Source organism: Sorex araneus, chromosome 1, assembly GCF_027595985.1.
Source record: "Sorex araneus isolate mSorAra2 chromosome 1, mSorAra2.pri, whole genome shotgun sequence".
Lineage (NCBI taxonomy): Eukaryota > Metazoa > Chordata > Mammalia > Eulipotyphla > Soricidae > Sorex > Sorex araneus.
Genome location: NC_073302.1, coordinates 405,224,082 through 405,246,676, shown reverse-complemented (window position 1 = coordinate 405,246,676; position 22,595 = coordinate 405,224,082). Strand labels below are relative to the sequence as shown.

The 22,595-nt window shown below is 49.4% G+C and overlaps 1 protein-coding gene across 1 annotated transcript in view; it reads right to left on the bottom strand.

Annotated features, from left to right (window-relative positions):
• Window positions 1-4,401: 4,401 nt before the first annotated feature.
• The window catches only part of CDHR3 (cadherin related family member 3), a 70,743-nt gene continuing 52,549 nt past the window's right edge, over window positions 4,402-22,595 (bottom strand). Inside the window, exons 11-19 of the mRNA XM_055121328.1 lie at window positions 22,048-22,146; window positions 20,209-20,435; window positions 17,154-17,325; window positions 15,196-15,443; window positions 13,276-13,451; window positions 10,987-11,000; window positions 9,427-9,458; window positions 6,950-6,998; window positions 4,402-4,864 (exon numbers count right to left, since the gene is read on the bottom strand). Coding sequence (XP_054977303.1) covers window positions 4,674-4,864; window positions 6,950-6,998; window positions 9,427-9,458; window positions 10,987-11,000; window positions 13,276-13,451; window positions 15,196-15,443; window positions 17,154-17,325; window positions 20,209-20,435; window positions 22,048-22,146 — 1,208 coding nt within the window. The 3' untranslated portion in view covers window positions 4,402-4,673. The remainder of the gene's footprint in view (window positions 4,865-6,949; window positions 6,999-9,426; window positions 9,459-10,986; window positions 11,001-13,275; window positions 13,452-15,195; window positions 15,444-17,153; window positions 17,326-20,208; window positions 20,436-22,047; window positions 22,147-22,595) is intronic.

Genomic DNA, 22,595 nt, shown 5'->3' with positions numbered 1-22,595 from the left:
TCAGCAGAGGTGCCTTTAAGACATAATCAAATAACGTCACTCCTGTTGTCCAAATGGGGCAAGAACTGCTCTGTGCTGGGAGCCAGCGGGGCTTCCTGAGGGGCAGACCATCTCCCCGCCTTCACCCCGCACCCTGCACCACACCTTTCTCTCCTGCCATGCACAAGTCCTACAGACACCCCCACAGCCTGCTCTGGACTCAGGGCCTCCTGTGCATCCCTCTCATCATCCCCCAGCCTTCCTGTTCTCCGCCTGGAGGGTGCTCCCCAGGTCCCTGCATGGCTATTTCCTTCTCCTTTCCTGTTTTGTGTTTCTTCTTTCCTGTTTTCTGGCAGGTATGGAGAGATGCAATGGAATCAGTCACACCAGCTCTGTGCTTCGGAATCCTTCCCCAAAGTGTTTGGGTTCCACAGAGCAGAAGGGTGACCCCGAGCCTGCACTCAACCCTCTGAGCTCTCTTTTCTCCTCTCTGCTCTGCTCACTTCTGCTCCTCTCTACCATACCATGGGGATCTGACTCTCTGGCCCATGTCTGACCTCCCATTCCACCGCCCCCCGCCAAACACACCCCGGCTTAGATCAAAGGACTCTTGCAAGGAAGTCACACTAACTCTGTGCTCCCAGGGGAATATAGAAAGGGCCCTGGCTTGATAATCCACAGCTGGGAACCCCTGTGGGCTTCTCAGCTGTGTTCCCACAAGGATTTCTTTAAAATATATAAAAAAAAAATCCATCCTTTAAGTGATTCTGAATGACCGTATTTTCTGTAAAGGAGAGTCTAGGAGCAGCTTCATTTCTTCTTTAGATACAATAGTTAAGGAGCAAGGAACAAGGCAAGTGGTGAAAGGAAACAGCAGGCAGAAGAGAAGCCTAGGGTGGTGCTTCTGAAAGAAGCACCCAGGAGGCACTCGGGCCTGCTCTGGGGGTCCCTAGTGAGTGAACGAGGAAGAAACACACGTGTTTCCGAAAGCCTGAGATGAGAAACACTGAGCTTCACTTTCAGTGAAGGATCACTTTCCAGGGGCTGGAGAGATAGGACAGCGTAGGTAGGACACTTGCCTTGGCATGGGGTCAAACTGGGTTTAAGCCCCCGGCACTGCACAGTCCCCTGAACCCCACCAGGGGTGATCCCTGAGCACAGAGTCAGGAGTAAGCCCTGAGCACAGCCAGATCCCCAAACCAAACAAATTAAAAGTCACTTTCTCTATTCCCTTAATGCATTGACTGCTTTCTCAGCTCTGATAAAAGATCACAGCAAACAGGTCACCACAGAGTTTCAGTGGTGGAAGGTGGCTGAGGTGTGAGGCGTGACTCTGTCCGACAGGCCCAGCTCCTGCTGGGGCCGCTGATCGGGGGACAGAGACCCAGACTCTGTTTCCCTATGAGCCCTCTGGAGGCGGCGTGATCACCCCCAACTCACCGTGCACCTCAAACTCCCTCCCTTAGCAGTGACGTCTGCTCCCCCTGCCCCGACTTCTTGAGTGTCCCCACTAGAGTATCTGGATAGAACCCGCACGTGCTGCAACTCGGGGCCAGGGCCTGGCGAGGGAGGCGGGGTGCAGGCACGATCCTGCATTGATCCCGAGATCCTTCTTTCTCCCCAAGTCTGGCAGATGAGACGACCACATGGCTACAGCTCTGTGCCTCAGACGTCTAACTTCCCTTCACCAAAGAACCATAAACGCAGGGGCAGGGAGGGAAAGGGACTCCCGGGCTCTCTTGAGGCTTCTGGGGCTTCTCATCTCAGCGCCTGGAAGAAAGGGATCTCGTTCCAACCATCACTCGGAAAACACAGCTCTGAACACAGACGTCCATCCCCGGGGGGTGCCCCCACCCTGGGTCCTTTGGGCCCCACTATTCTCTCGCCCGTGACTCGCTGCCTGGAAGGGTGAACAGCTGCTCCCTTCTGAGCTCCCTTTAATCACCCTTAATGACTTCTAATGAGTTCCAAGGTCCCCACTTGAGTCCTCCCCGAGCCTCATCGTCCTTGCATGGAGGCTGAGAGCCTCTGATGAGGGCATTTGTGTGGGGGTTCCAGACACTTGCAGCGTCTTAAATGGGTAATCAGCCACTCCACCCACTTTAACTCTGCAGATGAACAGCTCTGTCTGCTTCTGCAAAATTTAAACCTATTCACGGGACTTCCCTGGCAGCCAGCTCTTATTAATAAATCCTGCCTGATCTGGACCTGGAACATGAGGCTTTTTGTTTTTTTAAGTATTTCTTTGCTTGAGACGTCACACGTGTGTGTGTGACCATCCGGCTGCTGCTGCCTCCTAAGGTCTGCGTGCGGAGATGAACCTCAGCTGGGTCCCCTAGGTTATGGTGGTCCCAGAGAGCTCTCATCTAGCTCCCTGCAATAGGGCAGTGTTTCTGGGTCTTTCTTGGGGTAACTGGACTCATATTAACCCATTTTAATGACCAGAGGAGCTGTGGAGCAGGACAGAGCAACCAGCCAGGCCTGCTCAGCCCCTGCAAGGCACTCATGAGAAAGCCCCATTTCCCCCACACATGCAGCGTGGCACCCCGATTTCCTCCCGCTGCTGGCCCCCACACCAGCGTCCCTGTGGCAGGACAAACCTGCATTTCTCAGTGGGGGCTTTAAGGCCCCCTGTAGGCCCCCAGGATACCATAGGTGAAAATCGTATCAATCATTGGGGGTGGGGGCGGTGTCTCAGAGTAGGACATAGGGGGCCAACTGGCAGGACTGGGAGTGGGAGACAGCACAGGAGGGAGGTCAGAAGGGGCCATGGGTGGACAAAGACTGAGAAATGCTGAGACAGAGCTTTCTGTTGGGTTTCCCACTGGGAGGAGTTCGGGGGTTCCCTCCAAGCCCAGGAAGGAGCAGGAAGGAGTGTTGTAAGGTGGTGCTGTTGTTGCGGGGGGATGCTGTGGGGGAGGCATACCTGGTGGTGTTCAGAGGCTACTCCTGGCACTGCGTTCAGGCATGACCCCTGGCAGGGCTCAGAGGACCATATGTGGTGCCTGAACTTGAACCGGGGTCATGGCCACCCAGTCTCAAGCTAGAGAAGCGTGATACCTCCGAGATTTCTCTGACCCCTGATCTTGCTGTAGCTCGGAGAAGAAGAGTGACTTCAGTAGAAATTTTAAGCTGGCTGGTTAGATCGAAGGGAGTGACAATTCTGAGAAGTGACCTGAATGGAGAACAATAAGCATGGGCGAGCACTGCAAGTGGAGCCACACATTTTGGACTTTCTCGGAGGTTCCAGCCATGGCCCTGACCATTTTGCTTCTAGGAATCGGCTCCCCTAAGTGAGTGCTTATGCTTCCCACGAGAAACACACAAGAAGGTTCATGGTGCAGTAACTGATGGTGACACCCTGAAACAGCCACCCACCTGGATGGAGAGTGGAGGAATGGATGGTGGCAGAACCCTGCAGTGGGAGAAGGCACAAGGAGGATGAGAAGGGTCCTGTCAGTGCAGAAACTTTGCTTGGCCACAAACCTGAAGCCAAGCAAAGGAAGTCAGCCACCACGTCCCGTTCCAAAGGCTTCCACTGATTTGAAACGCAAAACATGCAAGACGAATCTCTGATGATAAAGATCAGAATAGCAGCGGCCTCCGGGAGGAGCCTGCGTGTTATCCAGCTGAGTACCTTAGATCTATACACACGGCTGAATACAAGTTACACTGCAGTAAAGGAAGAAAGAATCAAAGACAGCGTCTGTTGTGTTAGCTTCTCCCCAGCGGAACAACTCATTATTTACTCATCTCTTCTTTTTTTAATGCTCCACTTCTTTGAGAGAGATTTGAGATGGTTTATGAGGGTATCTGGCATTGAACTTGTGAAGAGAATAAAGGCAATGCTGAAACATAAGAGCAGGACCGTAGGACAAAATCCAAGATGAGGGTGAGTCTCAGTCACTGCCTGGGGTGAGGTGAATGGAGCTTTCCAGTAGTTGGCGGGAAGGGGAAACCCAATTCCACATTGACAGTGACAGTGAGGCTGATGAGAAACCCAGATATGGAAAGAAATTTCTCCTGGGCTACCCCAGGGGGAAAAAAGGCAACAATGGGATCAAATTTCTTCCCGTGTGGGTTTTTCTTTCTTTCTTTTTGGGTCACACCCAGTGATGCACAGGGGTCACTCGGGGGGTCACAGGCTTTGCACTCAGGAATTATCCCTGGTAGTACTCAGGGCACCATATGGGATGCTGAGAATTGAACCCGGGTCGGGCACGGCAAACACCCCACCTACTGTGCTATCACTCCAGCCCCTCTGTGTGTTTTTTAAAAATTAAATTTATTTGGGAGTTTGGAGCCATACTTGGTGGCACTCAGAACTGACTCTTGGCCCTGTGCTCAGGGATCACTCCTGGTGAGGTTTACGGGATCACACGGGGTGCTGGGGATCTAACTGGGGTAGCTGCATGCAAGGCAAGGGCCTTAACCCCTGTGCTATCTCTCTACCCTCTCCCCCCTTTCTGTTTGTTTTCAACTTTGCCAAACATCCCATTTGGGGACCGTGCCTCTCAAGTCCCATCAGCCCTCAGCAGAACCCTAGAGACACTCCTGGGTCTTGTCCTCATAGAATGTGGGAGAATGTATGTTGCTGTCCAGGCTCTTATTTAGGCATTGCCCATGTGCAGTGGTGGTGGGGTGGGGGTTTCTGAGCTTCAGGATGCCTTGGAACCTCAGTCTCTCTCTTCTGCTCAGGCTCTGTTGCCTCTCAGCTTATTTCCCTCCCAGGGACTGCTCCTGAGTGGCCCGTTTGGCTCTCCAGTCGGTTCTGCCTGGGGTAGGTCCCGAGGGTTGAATTCCTTCCATCCAGGCATTTGCGATGTTGGCTTTTTCCACCTTCTGGCTCCAGTTTGGGAATTGAATTCATACTGTGCTCCGGTCACTAGGAATAAAAAGAGACAAACACTTAGAAAAGAAGGAATTCAATAAAGTCTCTTCTCCCACGTTTCCACCGGCTCTGTTCTCAGACTCCACGGAGAGACGGAGCAGCCAGGGGCACCTGCTGGATCTGAATCCAGAGACCCCCACCCCCAGCAGCCCCAGGCACAGCGTGTCATCTTCCTGGCCTGCCCTTCCCCATGGATGCCTGGGACTGACAGTGGCCAACCTTGCTGGATCAGAGGTCAAGCTGTCTCTAGTCCCTCTCGAAAACAAAACTCTATTGCACGGTGGCTACAGTTCAATTCCAGATGAGCTCTGGAGGAATTAGCTGCTATTCTGGGGAGAATTATCCTTTACCTTTGGAGCGGTTTGTTTGAAAAGATCCCTTGGCTCTCTGGCTCCCCAAAATGAATTTGTTAGGGCTGGAGAGATATTACAGTGGGTAGGGCACTTGCCTTGCACATGGCTGACTCAGGTTTGATGCCCAGCATCCTGTATGGTCCCTAAGCCCCCTCAGGTGTGATCCCTGAACACAGAGTCAGGAGTAAGCCCTAAGCACCTCTGAATGTGATCTCCAAGCACTGTATAGCACTGTCGTCCCATTGTTCATTGATTTGCTAGAGCGGGCATCAGTAACGTCTCCATTGTGAGACTCATTGTTACTGTCTTTTGGCATATCGAATATGCCACGGTTAGCCTTCCAGGCTCTGCCATACGGGCGGGATAATCTTGATAGCTTGCTGGGCTCTCTGAGAGGGATGGAGGGATCAAACCCAGGTCGGCCATGTGCAAAGCAAATGCCCTACCCGCTGTGCTATTGCTCTAGTCCAAACAAAAACAAAACAAGGAATTTTCCAAGTAAGGAGGGCAAGACTTGAAGTTGTGTGAGTATGTGTATGTGTGTGTGTGTGTGTGTGTGTGTGTGTGTGTGTGTGTGTGTTTAGATTCGCAGCGATGGGTAGGACCCAGTAGTGAGAGGGTGAGGGACTGTTTCTCACTCTGTCAGAGTCAGCCGACACTACTGATTTGTTTGTTCCCATGATTGCAGCAGGATCCTTGCTCACTTCTCTCAGACACAAAACGTGCAGGATACAGGCCTTCACCCTCCCCACGCCTGCCCCCAGAAGACGAGGTTTGGGTGCACCCCGTCTTCTGCCATCTCCCGCCCTCGTGAGTGGCCGCTCCTGGGCTGGCAGAGGATCCCACCAGCACTTATGCTAATGTGGGCACATTATGAGAACAAGGACCTAATAATAGAGGGAAATTGAGTTGCCGCAGCAGCAGCAGCCCCGCTGGAGGGGAGCCATCCTGCTCTGAGGAGGAGCAGCCGCCTGGGCGGGTGGCAGGGAGCCAGCACACTTGCCTCGAGAATTTGGTCTCTTTCCCTGTATCCAGGTCTATAATCGAGCCTTTGTGAGCGGAGGGAAGTATGTAAAGAAGCTAAATTTGGAGCTGATTTTATGGGAGACTGGGGGTTGGGGGGGGCTGAGCTCCGGAGGCCAACTCTACCTTCTGTTCACTTGCCGACCAAGAAGAAATGCTCGGGCCCGATGGAGGAGAGAAAAAAGAAGGCTGACTTCCAGCTCTCCCTATTCTGCTACTCGAAGGGCTGGCAAGCAGCCCCCAGAAAGGAGGGGAGAGCAGTGGGGTGGGGACTGGGAAGAACCGGGGGTTCCTTGAGTGATCCCATTCCCCCAGTTGGTATGTGAGTCTTTTACAAGGGAGGCAAGACAGAGTCTGGGGCTGCAGGGGGTGAACCTCCACGAGAACCCTCGGAGGTCACCCACAGGATCCTGCCATCCCTTCAAAGCAGATCTCAAGGGGAGTTTTGTCTGGGAGCGTTTCCCACTGCCCAGGTCTTCAGCCACAGGTCCACAGACAGGTGCTGGTCGGCACGTGCTCCAAGGTGGGAAACCAAAGCCCCACTGCCTTGATCTCATGGCTGGGGCTGGTGAAGGGCTGGGAAGGGCAGTGGAGACTGGTAGAGGAGGAGAGAGGGACACGGAGAGAGGGGCAGGCTACCCCCTTGCTCCACCAGCCTGGAATGTGGACTGTGCCCTTTGGGCTGATGCTGGCACTCGCTTACCTGGGTCTATGGCTTCACCGTCAAAGATGGTGTTCATCCGGATTGTTTCCTAGGGAGAGGAAGGACACAGCTTCAAGCACGGCCCAACACTCCTTCCTGCAGGGAAGACCATTGCCCTGCTTGACTCTGCCTGCTCTCTGCAAGATGCTGGAAGCATATTGTCTGTCTGGGTGACAGCAAGGTGTCTGTTCACCCAGAACAAAGCTGGAAGGTAAGTGGGACACGGGCACAAGAGAGTCACAAGGACCTGGTAGCCGGGAGGAGATGGGGTAGAGGATATTACGGAAGTGCAGGTAGGGAGTGACTGGGGATGAGAAAGCCCCTGGATATACTAGTCACCAGTAAGAAAGGATAAAGTCATGCCATTTGCTGCTACATGGATGGATCTGGAGAGTATCACATTGAGTGAAGTCAGTCAGAGGGAGAGGGGCAGACACAGAACAATCTCTCTCCTATGTGGGATATAAAGAGACGGAGTCAGAGAACAACAAATGCTCAAAGGCAACAGAAGCTACAGAACTGAACTTTCCAAGGCCAGGGATCAGGGAGTCAGGAGTCGGGGGTCTGGGGTTGGGGGAATGACCCTGACAGAATGGTGGGGTGGAAGCAGACATTCTGGTGCAGAGTATGGTGTTGGCTGTCGTATGCTTCAAAAACTAATTTATAATGAACAATATAAATGATCGTGCTTCAAATATTTTTACAAGTGCAAAACATTTGAAAGGAAATTCTGAATCAATGCTATCTCCACTGCATAGAGCAGACCAGCTGTGGTCCACAGCATATTTTTGGAGGTTACCACACCACCCCCCACTCCCGTGCCTTCCCCCACCTTCCCCCACTTTCTACCCTCTGCATCATGCAGCCACAATATCATTTCAGGGCTAGCAAGATGCTGCTAGGATGCTGCAGTCAGCAAAATATTTCTCCTATATGCTACAGATATTTCTCCCAGGTCCGTAGAAAGATTGAAGGATGGCACAGAAGGAGAAGCAAGAGAGCCCTGGGGTAGGGGCTGGTTGGCATCATCTGTCTGTGTGGGACTTGCCGGGCTGCCAGTGGGGAGCACCACGTGCCTCCACCACTGGAACCTGGCTCTGCCCCCTTGGCAAAGCCAGTGCAGTGTTTCCTCTGAGCCTGGCTGCCTTGCCTGATCCCTGGACTCTGTGTCCTCTGTTAATCTGCGCTTGGGGTCACTGTCCAGGATCTGACCTCAGCCTCATACATGCGCCTCCACCAAACACACTTTTCCCTCTTCTGGGGCCCTCTTGAGGGGCTTTCATCACCCAGCAGGATGGTTTGGTGTTTCATGGGCCTTTGGACCCCCACCAGTTCTCATCACATCAATGGTCACTTAGTCCACAGTTCCTCGGCTCTGCAGAGAGGAAAGGCGGACCTCGTGGTGGGTTGAGCAGCCCGTGATTTATGGTGGTGGGGATTTAGTTCTCCAGGAGATGAACATGCTGTTATGTATGTCTATGTCTCGGGGTGACATTACCAAGGAGCCTGGCCTTACACAGAAAGATGGAGACACAGGAGACAGGAGTTTCCAGCACTGGACTGTCCTCTTCATTGTATATATCAGTCTCCAATCAAATGGGTCTTTAATCATAATAAAGCTCCTTACCAGGGATGAGGAGGTCTGGGAGGGTTGCCTTCAAGCGCACCCCTGCCAGTGACTGGACCAGGCTCAGTAAAAGAATCTCAGGAGGGGTTTGCTCTTCACGCCCGGGGTTCCCCCTTGAACATGCGTGTCATTTACTTGTCTGTTTCTTTGCTTGCCCATTTCCATTCTGGAGAAGCCTGTATTCTCTCTTGAATATGTACTTCTCTTTCTGTCCCTTCATATCTTTCTAAATAAGTTACACACACACACACACACACACACACACACAGAATCTCAGGATATAAGATGAGGCGGCGTCTCTCCAATTCCCTTGAGCACCTTGCATTTATGTGACCTCCATTTTCCACACAATTCCCCACTGAATTTCTGGGGTGTGGGAGGGCAGGATCTTGTTCCCATCTCCCAGGGGAGAAATCAGAAGTGGAAAGAGGCTGAGAGAGTCTCCAGGGTCCGGTGGCCAAGTGGGAGAAGCCAGCCGTCCACCCAGGCACACCCTGCCTCTATCCTGTCGTCGGGGCCGTGGGAGAGCAAAGTGAAAATAGACCCCGCTACAGACTGAAGTACCCGTTCTCATCTTTAAACTCCTCTCCCCTAACTCACTCTCCTGGAGAGCTGATGGAGATAATAAACACTACTATTCAATATTTATGAAATCCACTTCTTCTGCAAATATATCAGCCGACATGTTCAGTGGAGGGAGCAAATTCTATCAGGAGCTCGTCACACAGCAATCTGTTCCAGTGGCCAAATAAGCATCTCCTTGAATAACAAACACCCCAGGAGGCAGCAGCAGGGAAGGAGCCCCCAGTGCCACCCCCAAGCCAGGTGCCCCGGTGCCAGCCACACTTACCACCACAACCTCCCTCTTTGTATTCTTGATTACTGCAGGGAACAGAAGCGACAGAAGTTAAGCTTCTTAGACACAAAATTAACCTTACAATTTGCCCCCCACGATGGGAGTTCACTTACACAGACTTTGAACTCAGTACAGACAAGTCGGCTGAGAATATTTTCTCTATGGACATGTTGGTTGACAGCTTTCCTTTTCTCAAACACACACACATCTGCTACCACTTGAGACATTTCCCCAGTCCCTCTCTGTGCTCTTTTATTTATATATATTTTAAATCTTTTTAGTTTCTTTGGGGGGCTCTACCCAGCCCCTGTGCTCAGGGGTCACTCCTAGCAGTCTTGGGGAATTGAGCCCAGGTGGACTTCATGAAAGACAAGCACCTTCCCCACTGCCCCAGCTCTCTAACCACTGTGCTCTTTTTAGAAAACAAAGAAGATTGGAGACAATTAGAAAATAAACCAGGGCCGAGCGACAGTACAGTGGGCAGGGCATTTGGCTTGCATGCAGCCAACCCGACTTCCATCCCTGGCTTTCCATCTGGTTCCCTGACCACTGCCAGGAGTAATTCCTGAGCAAACCTTGAGCATCGCCAGATGCGACCCAAAAAGAAAAAAAAAAGTAAACAATTTATTAAAATCATCACATTAGATATGATCCATACCCTTTGTTTTATTTGGGGGGAGGTATACTCAGCAGTGCTCAGGAGCTACTCCTTGCTCTGTTCTCAAATCCCTGGTGTTCACGGGACCACCTATGGTACCAGGGGATTTGAACTGGGGCTGTCAGGATATAAGGCAAGCACCCAGCCTCCTGTATTTCTCTCCAGCTCCTTAAGCAATAACCTTCGTAATCAAACTTCTAGCCCTGCTTAGACAGGCCCCAGCAAGTCCCACACAGTCCCCTCTGAGAGGTGAGATCAAAGCAAGGCTTCTTGAAAACCTGCTCTCTATCCTGGCTCTCTCCATAGTTGGATTCTCCTTGAAGCCACAACTCCTGGGGCTGTGTTGGCACCATTTTGGGCTGGAGTCGTCCCATTGGACCTTGCTTAATGCACTAGCATCCCCAAACTCACTGGGTTTTTCCTCTTCTCGGATGGTACCCAGCCCACCTCTTCTAACTTGCCTGACCTAAATAATGTGTGAAGACGATCAAATCCCGGATGATGTGAGAAGGAAGTACCATTTGTTCTTTGCAGAGGGACCCTCAGAGCCTATGGGTCCCTGCCCTCTGAGCACGCCTCCCTGACAGCCCCCACCCCACAGGGGACTGGTGGTGGGGGTTCACTTCAGCCAAGCTATCGGAGACAACTTTGGGGAAGGGAGCAGGGCAGGCAGGCCAGGAGGGACCAAAACGAGTAAACCAGTAACACCAGATCCCCCAACTTTCCTATCTCCAGCGACATCTGACCTCCTCGGTTTCACCCTACCTACTGACCATGCACCCGATGAGACACTGAGGCAGGGACATGCCCAGAGTCTCTGCAGAGCTGGAGTCCCCACATGGGTAACAGAGCAAGCAAGACCCAGTGATAACCAAGGCTATGGGAATTGAACATACCTCCTTTCTTCACCCTGTGGGGGAGGGAAAGAGATAGCCAAGATTTAGTCTGAGAGTCCTTTGTACTGGTACATATACACCACACACAGCAGAAGCGGGGGGCATGTTGGCCCCCATGTTGAACCCCATGAGGGGTTCATTCAAGTGGGGTCAGGGAAGGAAACTAAAAAGACAACTGCGTACCCACCCCTGCTCCAAAACAGCAGCCCTATCACTGTTGGCTTGAGGTGAGGTTTCTGAGTGAAGCTTCTCTGCTCTGAGAGAACTGCAGGAAATACATTTTTCTCTGAAGACACCAGCTGCTGAGAACATGACCGCCCACACAGATGGCCCAAGTGATTCTCCTTCTCTGCGGAAGCCTGGGTGGTAGGTGACAGGCCTTAGAGCTGGTGCTGAAGCTCTGGAATCCTGTCCTTAGAGAGCTGGACTCGACTCTCGGGCCCTTCCCACAGGTACTCTGGAATCTACGATTCTGGGACTCTGATGTCATCCTCTGCTGGAGAACAAATGTTGGCTACATATGATAGGGACGATCAGCTTCTTCACAGGTTGGGTCTGCCTTTGAATTGCTTTTATTTTTTTTTTCCCCTTTTAAAATCAACCAGATCGAAAACAGTAATTGGAAGCAACAGGTTCAAGGTATATACTTCACATTGAACCCAAAATGGCATGTGTGTTGCACTGTTTACTGGACTACTTCCTTTGAGAACTTCCCCCCAAATTCCATTTCAGGGCAACACCAGTATTAAAAGCTTAAGTGTCACTCTTTCGGAGCCAAGAAAAAAAAATTTTTTTTTTTTCAAATAAACTTGTGAGTATAGTTCAAACAAAAAAAGCCTTTCAAAAATTTTAGCAGATGCTCAAAGATTTCTTACCTTGGTGTCAATGTTGCCAATAGCAACAAACTTCCCCCAATAAATATGGCAAAATGCAATGTACATCTTTATGTAAATACTCATGCTGTTGGTTTGTCTTTCACCTATAGATCTGTGTTTTGTTTTGGAGGTGGGTTGGGCCACACCCAGTAGTGTTCCTGGATCAATGCTTCAGGATCACTCTAGGTGGTACACTGGGGAACATATGGGGTGCTGAGGATTGGACTGGGGTCAGCCATACGCAAGGCAAGCACCTTTACCCCCGTACTAACTACCTGGTCCCAGCTATAGATTTTTAATTATTTGACAGACTACATAATCTTTAAAATACCTTTAAGAGGCATAACAGTCCCATTATCTTTTTTTTTACATCTCTGAGAAATTCCAAAACTTAAGTTCCCACTACCTCAGAATACTAAGACATAGAGTTAAACTATGAGAATATAAAATCCTGAGTTTACTGGGACTTAGTTGAGGGAAAGAATACAAGACATAAAAGGTTAATGGCTAGAGTGCATTAAGCCTTTCCTCTATATCAGGAACACCGAAAGTGCTCTCTTTGCATTTGCTCATCTAATTGTTTCATTCTTCAACAAGGAAATTGAGAATCACAGACATCATCATTTTCCCAAAGCTTGCATACCTAGAAAATGATACAGCCAATCTTGGAAGCCAGCCTACATCTAATTCCAAAGCCCAGAACCATCACGCTCACGTTGGAAACTTCTACAGAGACAGGAGAAGCCTGGCTCTGAGAGAAGCTGGTATCAGCCGGGCTCTCTCATCCCTGCACTAAGAACTCACAATAGCCAGTAAAAGGCACTCAGCAGAGCTGTAGGGCGAGAGGCTTATTAGCAAGCAGGCGAGAGCCAGAGGGAGGGGGAGCCTGCCCGTGCTTACTGCCTTTGGGAGGATGAGATTGGGACCACATGCAAAAAAGAACAATAATTGTTTCGTCACACAAAAGCCCAACTGAGATATTGAAGCCAAAGACTTAATTCCCTTATCGGGTTTTTCTGCTTCATCTATTTCAATCCCGTTCTTTGAATGTTCTATAAATAAGAGCATAGCTTCCCCTAGCATGACCCATATCCAGGCACTGCTGACGCTTTAAACTGGGGCAGGGTGACCAAAGGATCAAAACCCCCATTTCACTGGGGGCATAGGAATGCCAAAGGCCTAGAAAAACCCAGTAGGTGGGGGAGATGATGCCTAGGACCACTGCGGGGTCGGCGGGGGGTGGGTGGGGGGGCAGAGGTCGTGTGGGATTCCTTCCTCTTCATCTCCTTTCCTTCCTTCACCCCAGGTACCCTCTCCGCTTGGGAGAGAAACCTGTCCTTGCTCTTCCCTTCTCCTCGCCCAAAACCACAGCTTCCAGGAAGTTGGACAAGGGTCCCACCCACAAGCAACTTACAGAGTCTTTGAGTGCTTCCTGGTCTTGCAGTGTCTGCGGATGGCTTTAGCCAACAGGACGGTCAGGAAACCCAGGAGACCCAGAAGCAACATGGAGCCCAATGTGATGGTGAAAGGCACGTACCACATTGATGAGGAATATACATTTTCCTGCAGGACCTCGTAGGTGATCCTGGGCTTGAAGAGCAGAAATCAGCAGTGAGGGAAGGGGAGCTGAGGGCGGTGGCATTTTTGACATTCAGGGTTGAATAGTGATTAGCTCTCTGTTCTTGCTCTGTAACTCGGACACTCTGCAGCTTCAACCCACCTTATGTACTGTTTTGGCAGATGACCATGAACTCAGTGAACTCTAGAAAATGTAAGGAGCTGACGTGCAACTTCTGACCTAATTTTACTGTCTTTCCTGTCCTCAAAGCTAAAAGTTCCACTGGCTTTTTTTGCCTGCCAAATCATAACCAGGGATTAATAGAGCTATTGTCTCTCACTGGGGAGGCATGAGCCATGAAAGTGGGTTTGTTTGTTTGTTTGTTGGAACGTTTTGCAGGCTTCTCAGTGTTTGCTCACTATCAGCCGCACTGCCAGCCGAGTGGGCTGATCTCACAGTGAAACCTCAGGTTCTGCTCCCAGAGGGGGAGATAGATAAAGTGCAGGGCGTCAGGATAAGAGAGATAGCTCAACTGGGGCCAGTTGCTGGCTCCCCAGAAAGGCACTTTACTAGAACCTACTGGAACCTCCCGTGATCGGAAGCCTAGTGCCTTATTTCTCCATTCACTGACTCACAAATGATGGAGGCGTACACGAACCAGCCCATGACTGGACACTGAGAAGCAGGACTGAACCACCTGGTATAGGGGAGCCCCTCATGTTCCCACTGCATTTCCTCTGGCACATAGCAAGTATGGGCAACCTTTACTAGGACAGGGGGAACAGGAACAAAGACATTAGCCCAGTGAAAGGAAGGAGAGGTAATCCTGACATCAGACATCAAGGCTTTCTCCTTCAAGACACTGATTCCATTCTGGCACCTGCTTGTTTGTTTCTCACCATTTCCCACAATCCGTAGCTAGTTTATGACTTGGCAGGCTTGTGTGTAATCTGTCTCCCTCTCTAGTCTGGAGGCTCTCAAGCTCGAAGGCACAGCAGAACCCCCTGGAGGGCTAATGAGAAACACAGATGGCTGGGTCACACCTCCAGCATTTCCGATCCTGTGGGTGGGGATCTGAGGTTCCAAATCCTTCCTGATCAGTCATGGAGACCAGCAGGACTGGTGATAGACAACATTAATATCCTGGGTCCATGGGGTGCAAGAGTCTGCATGTGCTGCTGCTGATGGTGGAGGTCTGGGGGGTCCTCAATCTGACAACCTCTGGCCTATCCATTAGTCTCATGAGAGTAGGGGTCCTTTGGGGCTTGCCCACCATAATGACTGGCATGTGATGAGAGAGTGTCAGTGAAGATATATAAATGGGATGAATGAAGGTCGGGAGTAGGGGACAGACTGGTGTCTGGTGAGTATTCAGAGGAGGAGGAGAAGAGCACCTGGTCACTGCTGCTTTTTTGGAACACTGACTTGCTCTTGAGAGGGGTCAGGAGAGAGTTTGTGAAGATTGCAACTGGCCATATGCCAGTGAAAATTGGCTCCTGTGCCATAAGCACTTAAGGTGACCAAACCTGATCCCTCACAAGTCCCTTCACAAATGTATACTCTTCTGTAGAAGACGAAAAGCAAAAGGTCTCCAGGTAGGTCTTGCCCAGATCTTTCTGTACTGCCCATCGATTGTTCCAGGCCAGCCCACACTAGTCATGGGGCAACATCCCAATGTTACAACTCTTTTTCAACCCAGCCCTCATTTCTCCTGGGCTAAAGGGTTCTATGGATGTAAAGGACGTGGAGAATCCTTGCTACAGGCAATGCTCTTACCCTAGGAGTTGTGACGATAGTCGCTGGGTGAGGAATGACCCTGACACTCAGTGTCACGGTCCCTGTTTCAACAAGAGCCTCGGCCTTCTTCCTTCCGGACAGCAAGTTGTCATCTGTTATGTAGACAAGTAGTTCATAGTCCCAGATCTTATCAAGCCCACCAGTATAGTCAAAGCGAGTCGCAAGCAGCAAGTGTGAAACATTGGACCCAGCATTTGGAGAGAAAGTGAAATGACGATTGATGTTGCCTAGGAGAAATTTGGGGGAAAGAAAGACAAGAGTGAGAAATAAAGGTTTCAAAGAAAATTGTTCCTATTTTCCTTTCCTCAAAAGTCTTCACCTCCAGTCTAGGTGCACCAGGGATTGGGTCAGTGATATGACAGTCCCGTAACTGTGCTCCAGATTTCCTTCACATAAAGGGGCTTGCTCACCACCAGTGTGGCTAAAAAGGAGGAGGGGAAGAAGGACAGAAAAGGACAATACCCCACTTGACCCAGGACGTGGGCCACAATCTTGCTAAGCCCAGGCAAAGAATGTCATCATCCTGGAGCTGCCCCTCTAACCAATCCTCATCACCCGGCAGGGGACCAACTGAGGTTCATGCTTAGATGAGTGGAAGGGCAGAGAGAAGGCACAGTGCACCACATCCCTTAGCCACAGCCACATTTCACTCTATGCCTTTCATATTGGGTCACAGTAGCCGCGACGTCCTAGTCTCCCAAGGGCAGATGCTCCTTGCCTTTGCAGTATGACAGATCTGGCCCTTCTGAATCTTCCCCAGGCCTCTCCCGCCATCTCTTCCCCCACCCCCTCCCCCTGTCCCCAGCCCCACCCCATCTATTAGGGCCCATTGGGCACAGCTTAGGGAGCCCGGGACAGAGAAATAGCACATCCAGGCAGCCCTTATTCTTTCCTCCAATGGCCCCAGGACTCATTACCGCCTGGAAACCAGGAAAAGGAGCCAGAGATGCAGCCATTTTTATTCTCTTAGCAGCAAAGTGCTCCACGAAGGCCTGGGGCTCTCATAGGTATGGATTATTTCCATCTTTGGCGTGGCAGGTTCTGCCCCTGGGTTTTGTGGCACCGCCTGCTCGAGAGAGAGACTTCCCACTGCTCAAGTTCCCGCTCCGCCAGGGCTCAGCAGGAGGCTGAGATGGATTTTACTCTTTCACGTGGAATTGCTCTGCTTGTTTGGGTTTAAATCTCTGGCCCTGGCACTTCATTAGATGAGCTATTTTGGTCTAATTTCCATTGAGGGGTGTTTTTTTTTTTTCTTAAATCCCACAACGGTATATTTTTAAAGAAAGAAAATGAATGGAGCAAAAAAGAGAAAGAATTCCTGAGGATACATTAAAATGCATTGAGTCTATTTAATCTATTATTAGTCAGAGAGAGGGCTCAGATTCCCTGCCCCCATCACAAGCTTATCAAGCGGTAGGGGAGGAAGATGATTAAGGAGTTGGATTAAAAATTATCAGAGCCGGAGAGAGAGGACATGGGTGAAGGCACTTGCTTTGCCAACCCCTGTTCAATCCCACATATGAACCTCCAAGTACCACTAGGACTGAATCCTAAGCACAGAGCCAGGAGTGAGCCTTGAGCACTATTGGATGTGGCTCAACACCCCCCAATTAAATATATAAATACAGAATGAATCATATTTATTGATCTGGTAATTCAGGGACGGTCAATCAATAGCCATGGATTCACCCTTCTTGGGGCTGACAGGCAGTCGTCTGGGAGTCTGGGAAGAGTCAGGAAAGGAAAAGGAAGCTGCTAGGAGGAGGACAGGAAGCCCAGGGACCATGAGACTCCTTGTGTAGGACCCCCCCTCCCCATCCCATACCCTGTGCCCACATCAGTGTGTGAATACAGACCCACCCTCAGCTCCCTCAACAGCTGCCTACACCTCCTACCCCAGGGGCCAGGGCCAGGTCAATTAACAGCAAGGACAGTACCTGGGCCAATGGAATAACGAAAAGACCTGGGACTGGAGTCCAGGTCAGTACACGTCAGCTTGAAATTTTGAATATTTGTGCCAACTTTCAGGTCCACTGGGATGGTAAGGAAGGAGGTTTGTGGAGTACAAACTGGCTTTTCATCATTTTTTTCCAGGACATTGACAGTCACCTAGGGCAGCAAGAAAGTAGCTATTGTGAAGAGCTGATGGACTTACTAGCATTTTTCCATAGCTAGTACTAACAGAGTCCTGGACACAAGGTTCTGCATTTTTGTAGACAAGCTCATGTAACTAATACAATTGTTCCCATTTTTTTGTAAGAGGAAATGGAGGTTTAAAGAGATTAGAAAATTGACATAAGACTGCACAGCTGGTATGCAGCATTGCTGGGATTTGAACTCTGTCCTCCAACACCTATGTTCTTAATACCAATTCATGAGCCAGACAGAGAGAGAGTATAGAGGTCAAGGCATTTACATTGCATGCACCAAGTAGGGTTCATCACCTATGGTCCCCCGAGTACCAATAAGCCAGGTGTAAGCCTGAGAATTTATAGGTATGTCCTAATATCCCTCCCACCCCCAACACCGCCACACCAAATACCCATTCACATGCAACTAATCACGTGTACCTAGACACACCACCGTATTTTCAAATGATGCTTAAGTTGTTTCCCCAATTGTGAGAAGGGGCCACAGTGACCTCCTTAGCTTCTTTGCTCGCTGTCTTTGGGAAGGGAAGCTCTATCTTTAACTCTGAACTACAGACCAGTGGTCCTCAAGTCTGGCTGCTCTTTCACAGGCCCCTTCCAGAGCAAATGAATTTACCTCTCTAGCACGTAGGTCCCAGGCTCCTTTGTCCTCTGTGTTCCCCAACTAGTTTCTCCTACGCAGCCAAGGCTGAGAGCCCCTGGGACATAATGAGGAAACCTGGCTAAGCTGGATCTCATCTGTCAGATAGGTCACTGGTAGCCACTACACCAGTGACGCTCACCTGCCACAAGCAGGGATCAGCCATTCTCTTTGCTTATTGTCTTGTGATTGGAATTGGAGGATAGACCGGGACGCCTGCCAGCAGAGACTCATCGGACGCCAGCCCTGAAAGGGACTTATGTGATCATCACCCTTTTTAGAGCGCTTACAAATTTCAAGTTCTATTCTCTACCTTTGAAACTTGGGGATTTCAGCTCTTTCTGAGCCCAGGAATAAATTGAAATATTCATCCTGGTGAGCTCCCAAAGCAGAGTCCATTCATTTTTTTTTCTCTCTCTCTCAAAAACCTCACTTTACAAACACAACAATTATCCCCGGCTCAGCACATCCTTTCCTAGGCTTGCAAAGCCAAGCCTCTCACCTCATTAAAACCTTGGTGCTGTTAATTCAAAGCCAGTCACCAGAGGGACTGGACTGTTCCTGCACTGGGTTATCAGGTGACTCTCCATGTCAGAGAAAGGGAAAGTGGGACACAAAGATAAGCATGGCCCAGACCCTGCTGGAAAAGAGAGATGAAAGTGGAGACAGGAGCATCTCGGAAGCCGAGGCAGTCATTCTCTGGATCACAAGAGGCTGCCTGTCACACACTGAGTACCTTTTGCCTTCATGATTTTTCATTTTTCTGAGAAAGACCACAAACTGGTCTTTGTGGCCATCCCATAAATCCATCAGCTATCCTAATCACAGACACACACTGACCTACTAAATTCTTGCTACTCAGAGTGGGACCATGGATCTGTGGCATGGGGATTGAAAGTGTGAATGCCGCAGAATTTCAGGCATCTTTCAGACCTGCTGTTGCAAAATCTATGTTTAACAAGATTTTTAGCACAAACGTTGAGCCACATTGTTTGGTGGTGGTGGTGGTGGTGGTAGGGTGTTGTTGAGGCACATCTGGTGGTCAGGGATCACGCCTGGTGGGGCTCGAGGGGACCATATGTGGTTTCAGGGATCAAACCCAGGTTGGTTGCAAGCAAGGCAAACATCTTAACATCCGTACTATTTTTCTGGCCCAGAGTCACACCTTCTGAAGTCCTACCCCAGCTGCTGGTATAGTAACATGGTGGGGTGTTGGTACTATTCTTTGTTTACTATATGATTTATGTTAGAGTGGGTCATATGTTTTGGTATCCCTTATCGTTTGTCAAGGGCTGAAGCCAGAGGATTTTTTTTACCAGAGAGCTTTGCCCTCTGATACCTCTGCAGCCACTTGCCACTGTGCCCAGCTCTAGGCAAGGGGGAAAAATCTTAGGGGTTTCCCCCTAGTCTCCCTATAAAGACAGGAAAATGACTGGAAGTTTTGTTCTGTTTGGAGGCCATATCTAGCTGTGCTGTGCTCAGGGCTTACTCCTGGCTCAGCACTCAGGGATCACTCCTGGCAGGACTCAGGGGAACCCTCCAGAGGAGCCAAGCAGTAGTACCTGTAGTAGTCTGGCCCCTGTATTGGAGTTTTGGACTCTAATCTACTGCCTCCCTGGCATATTCTATAGTACCAAGCAGTGAACAGTTGTCCTACATTACCACTCGCCCTGCCCCAATGCTAGGAGGGAGAGGGGCCTCAGGGTCCGAAACTCTGCTAAGCAACCAAATTCCCTTGACTTAGAGTGATAAAATCAACTCTTAAAATTTCACTTAGTACATCATTGTTTTTTGAACCATGAGCAAACCCACAAGCTCGGAAATAATCCTGCTCACAGAGGTTCTCTAAGCTAAGAAATCAAACCCCACTCCTGGACAGCAATCATGTCACCACCCATCCACTCCCAGGGGCCACCCTCTGCCCATCCATCTCACTGCTCCTCCCAGTCTCACCCCCCCCCCCCACACACTCACTCACTCACTCACTCACCCACCTCCCCGCCTCACCCCCCACACACACACTTGAGACTGCAGATTTCCTGGACAACACTATGTTTTGTCTAACTATGCTGCCCCGTGCATTGTTGGTCATTACTTGAGCCATTCACAGGACGAGCTCTATTCAGAGTCCCTATTGCTATCCCCACAGGCTCCTAAGCAGATTAGGCTGGTGTGATCCACACACCAAACAGCCTCACTCACAGTGACCAAGCTCCTGTCCTCGCCATTGGTGGCCTGGATCCTGAGAACATAGACGGGGATTGTTTCATAGTCCACTGGAGTCACCAACTGCAGTTCTCCTGTCCGGGGATTAATCCAAAAGACATTTGGGTATTGGAGATTGGCCTCGCCAGTGGTGATGGAGTACAGGACAGGACTCTGAGGGAAATCCTTATCCATGGCATGTACTTGGCCAATGCGCGTCCTGGCTGAAAAAGTCAAGTGTGGATATTAGAGCTGATTTGGGCTGAGCAAGGAGGACTCAGAAACAAACATTAGCAGAAATACTTTGGGAGGCTTCTTGGTTATTCAAACTCTGTATGTTTTGTGTTTAATTCTAGTAAATTCAAATGATGCCTAATACTATCTTCTAGATAGATGGTCCTGTGACCCACTATGGCATTGAAGTCAATTCATGCCTTGCTATGAGTTCTAAGAGCACCAACTCATTCAGTGGTATACAGCACAACTCAAACAACACACACACACAATATTTGCAGCAGTGTTGTGTAAAACATAGTTGTCTTTTCTAATTTTTCTAGCATGATCCTAAATTGCTCTTACTAATAATGTGACTAATAAACCTTTTTGTTTTGTTTTGTTTTGTTTTTAGAGCACACTCTTGGCAGTTCTCAGGGCTTACTCCTGGGTTTGTGCTCAGGGATCACTCCTGGGGATGCTTGGGGGAACGTATGTGGTGCCGGGGATTGAATTCAGGTTGGCCACATACAAGGCAAGCACCCTACACACTGTCCTATCTCTTTGCTCTCCCCAAATAAACTTTTTTTAAAAAATAGTTCAACAAATAGACTACAGAGTAGAGATGCTTAAATGCTGTCTTGTATTGCTTATGTCACGCATCTCATTGAGGGGGTTGCTGGAATTCCAACTTGTTTTGTAAAAGTTCTTTCTCACAAGTTTTACTTCTCGGGGGCAGCAAACAGACTTCTCTCACTCAGCTATAGAGCTCCAGGACTAAGTACTGGACTCAAAGTTGCAGGAGGGGATGGATCATGGCAGGAAGATCTGTGAATCCCTAGAAAGACTATTCTTGGCACATTTGTCATTCATCAGGTATAATAGAAAAAAGTTGACACCTCATTTGAACCCTCGTGTTGTGCTTTGTTTAAAGCAACATCAGGAGATGGAGATGGCCCTAAAGAGAGAAAGATGGAGTGGAAATGAGTTTAGAGGAAGTGCTTTTGCTGCTTTTGATATTTTTAATATAGAAGCACCCATAATACATGCATCCAAAGTGGCGATGCCATCTGTTAGGCTAGAGGTAGTATTACCCCTTCAAACTGGAAGATATGGGAGCAATTGCCGTAGGAGTCGAGTTTTGCCTTTAAATGGGGGAGAGCTGCAGAGATTAATGTGATACTTAGGTTAAAAAAAAAAATCTCCAGTGAATCTTCATATAGGGAAGAGAAAATGTCTTTATGTTTTTAAGTGAAGGAAACAGGGACATGGAAAGCCTTCTATTTTTAAATGTGCATTCTTGAAGTGATAACAATCACAGTGAAGACCAAGAGGAGCCCTGGCTACTAAAAGGGAGGATTAGTGGACTCAGCCACACGAGGAGGCAGCAGCAATCGGGGGGCTCAGGAAATCAGGAAAAGGCAGCTTAATCGACAGTTTTCAAAATCTAGATTTCACCAGAAGGGCTCCTTTACAGTAAGGGTGATTGGGAAAGCCAGAGATGCAATAAACATGAATCAGTGGTGAGCTGATAGGGCCCTCAAGGGGAATGTACCCCTCCCCCAACCACACATCAGGACACAGGGGTTCAACAAGGTGGTCTGCATTTTGTCTGTTACTTACCTGGATTTAATTCAGACACCTCAAATAGGTAGGTTGGACTTTCAAATACAAGAGGAAACTCATTTTCGGGGCTTGTTATGATATAAATATAGATGTTATCTTTGAAAAAAACAGAAATCAAAGAAATGAATTGCAATATTCTATTTTCATTCATTCCTTTATCCAATATGTTTCATCTTTAATATACCAGGTTATGTGCAAAGAGCCTTGAAGGGGGGGGGACTAGAATGATAGTACCAGTGAGTATGGCACTTGCCTGATACACAGCAGATTTGGGTTCAATCTCTAGCTCCCCATACAGTCACATGAGTCCACCAGAAATGATCCCTGAGTGCAGAGTCAGGAGTAAACCCTGAATATAGAGCTCAGAGTAAGCCCTGAGCACTCCTGGGTTGCCTCCACCCCAAAACAAAACAAACAAAAGACAAGAAAGAGCCTTAGGGGATCTACCTTTTGATAAATACTTACACAAGTTTCTACAGAAGGAGGAACAGGAGAAAAAAAGAGGTAGACAAGGGTCGAACATACTCATGGGGGAGGGGCAGGAG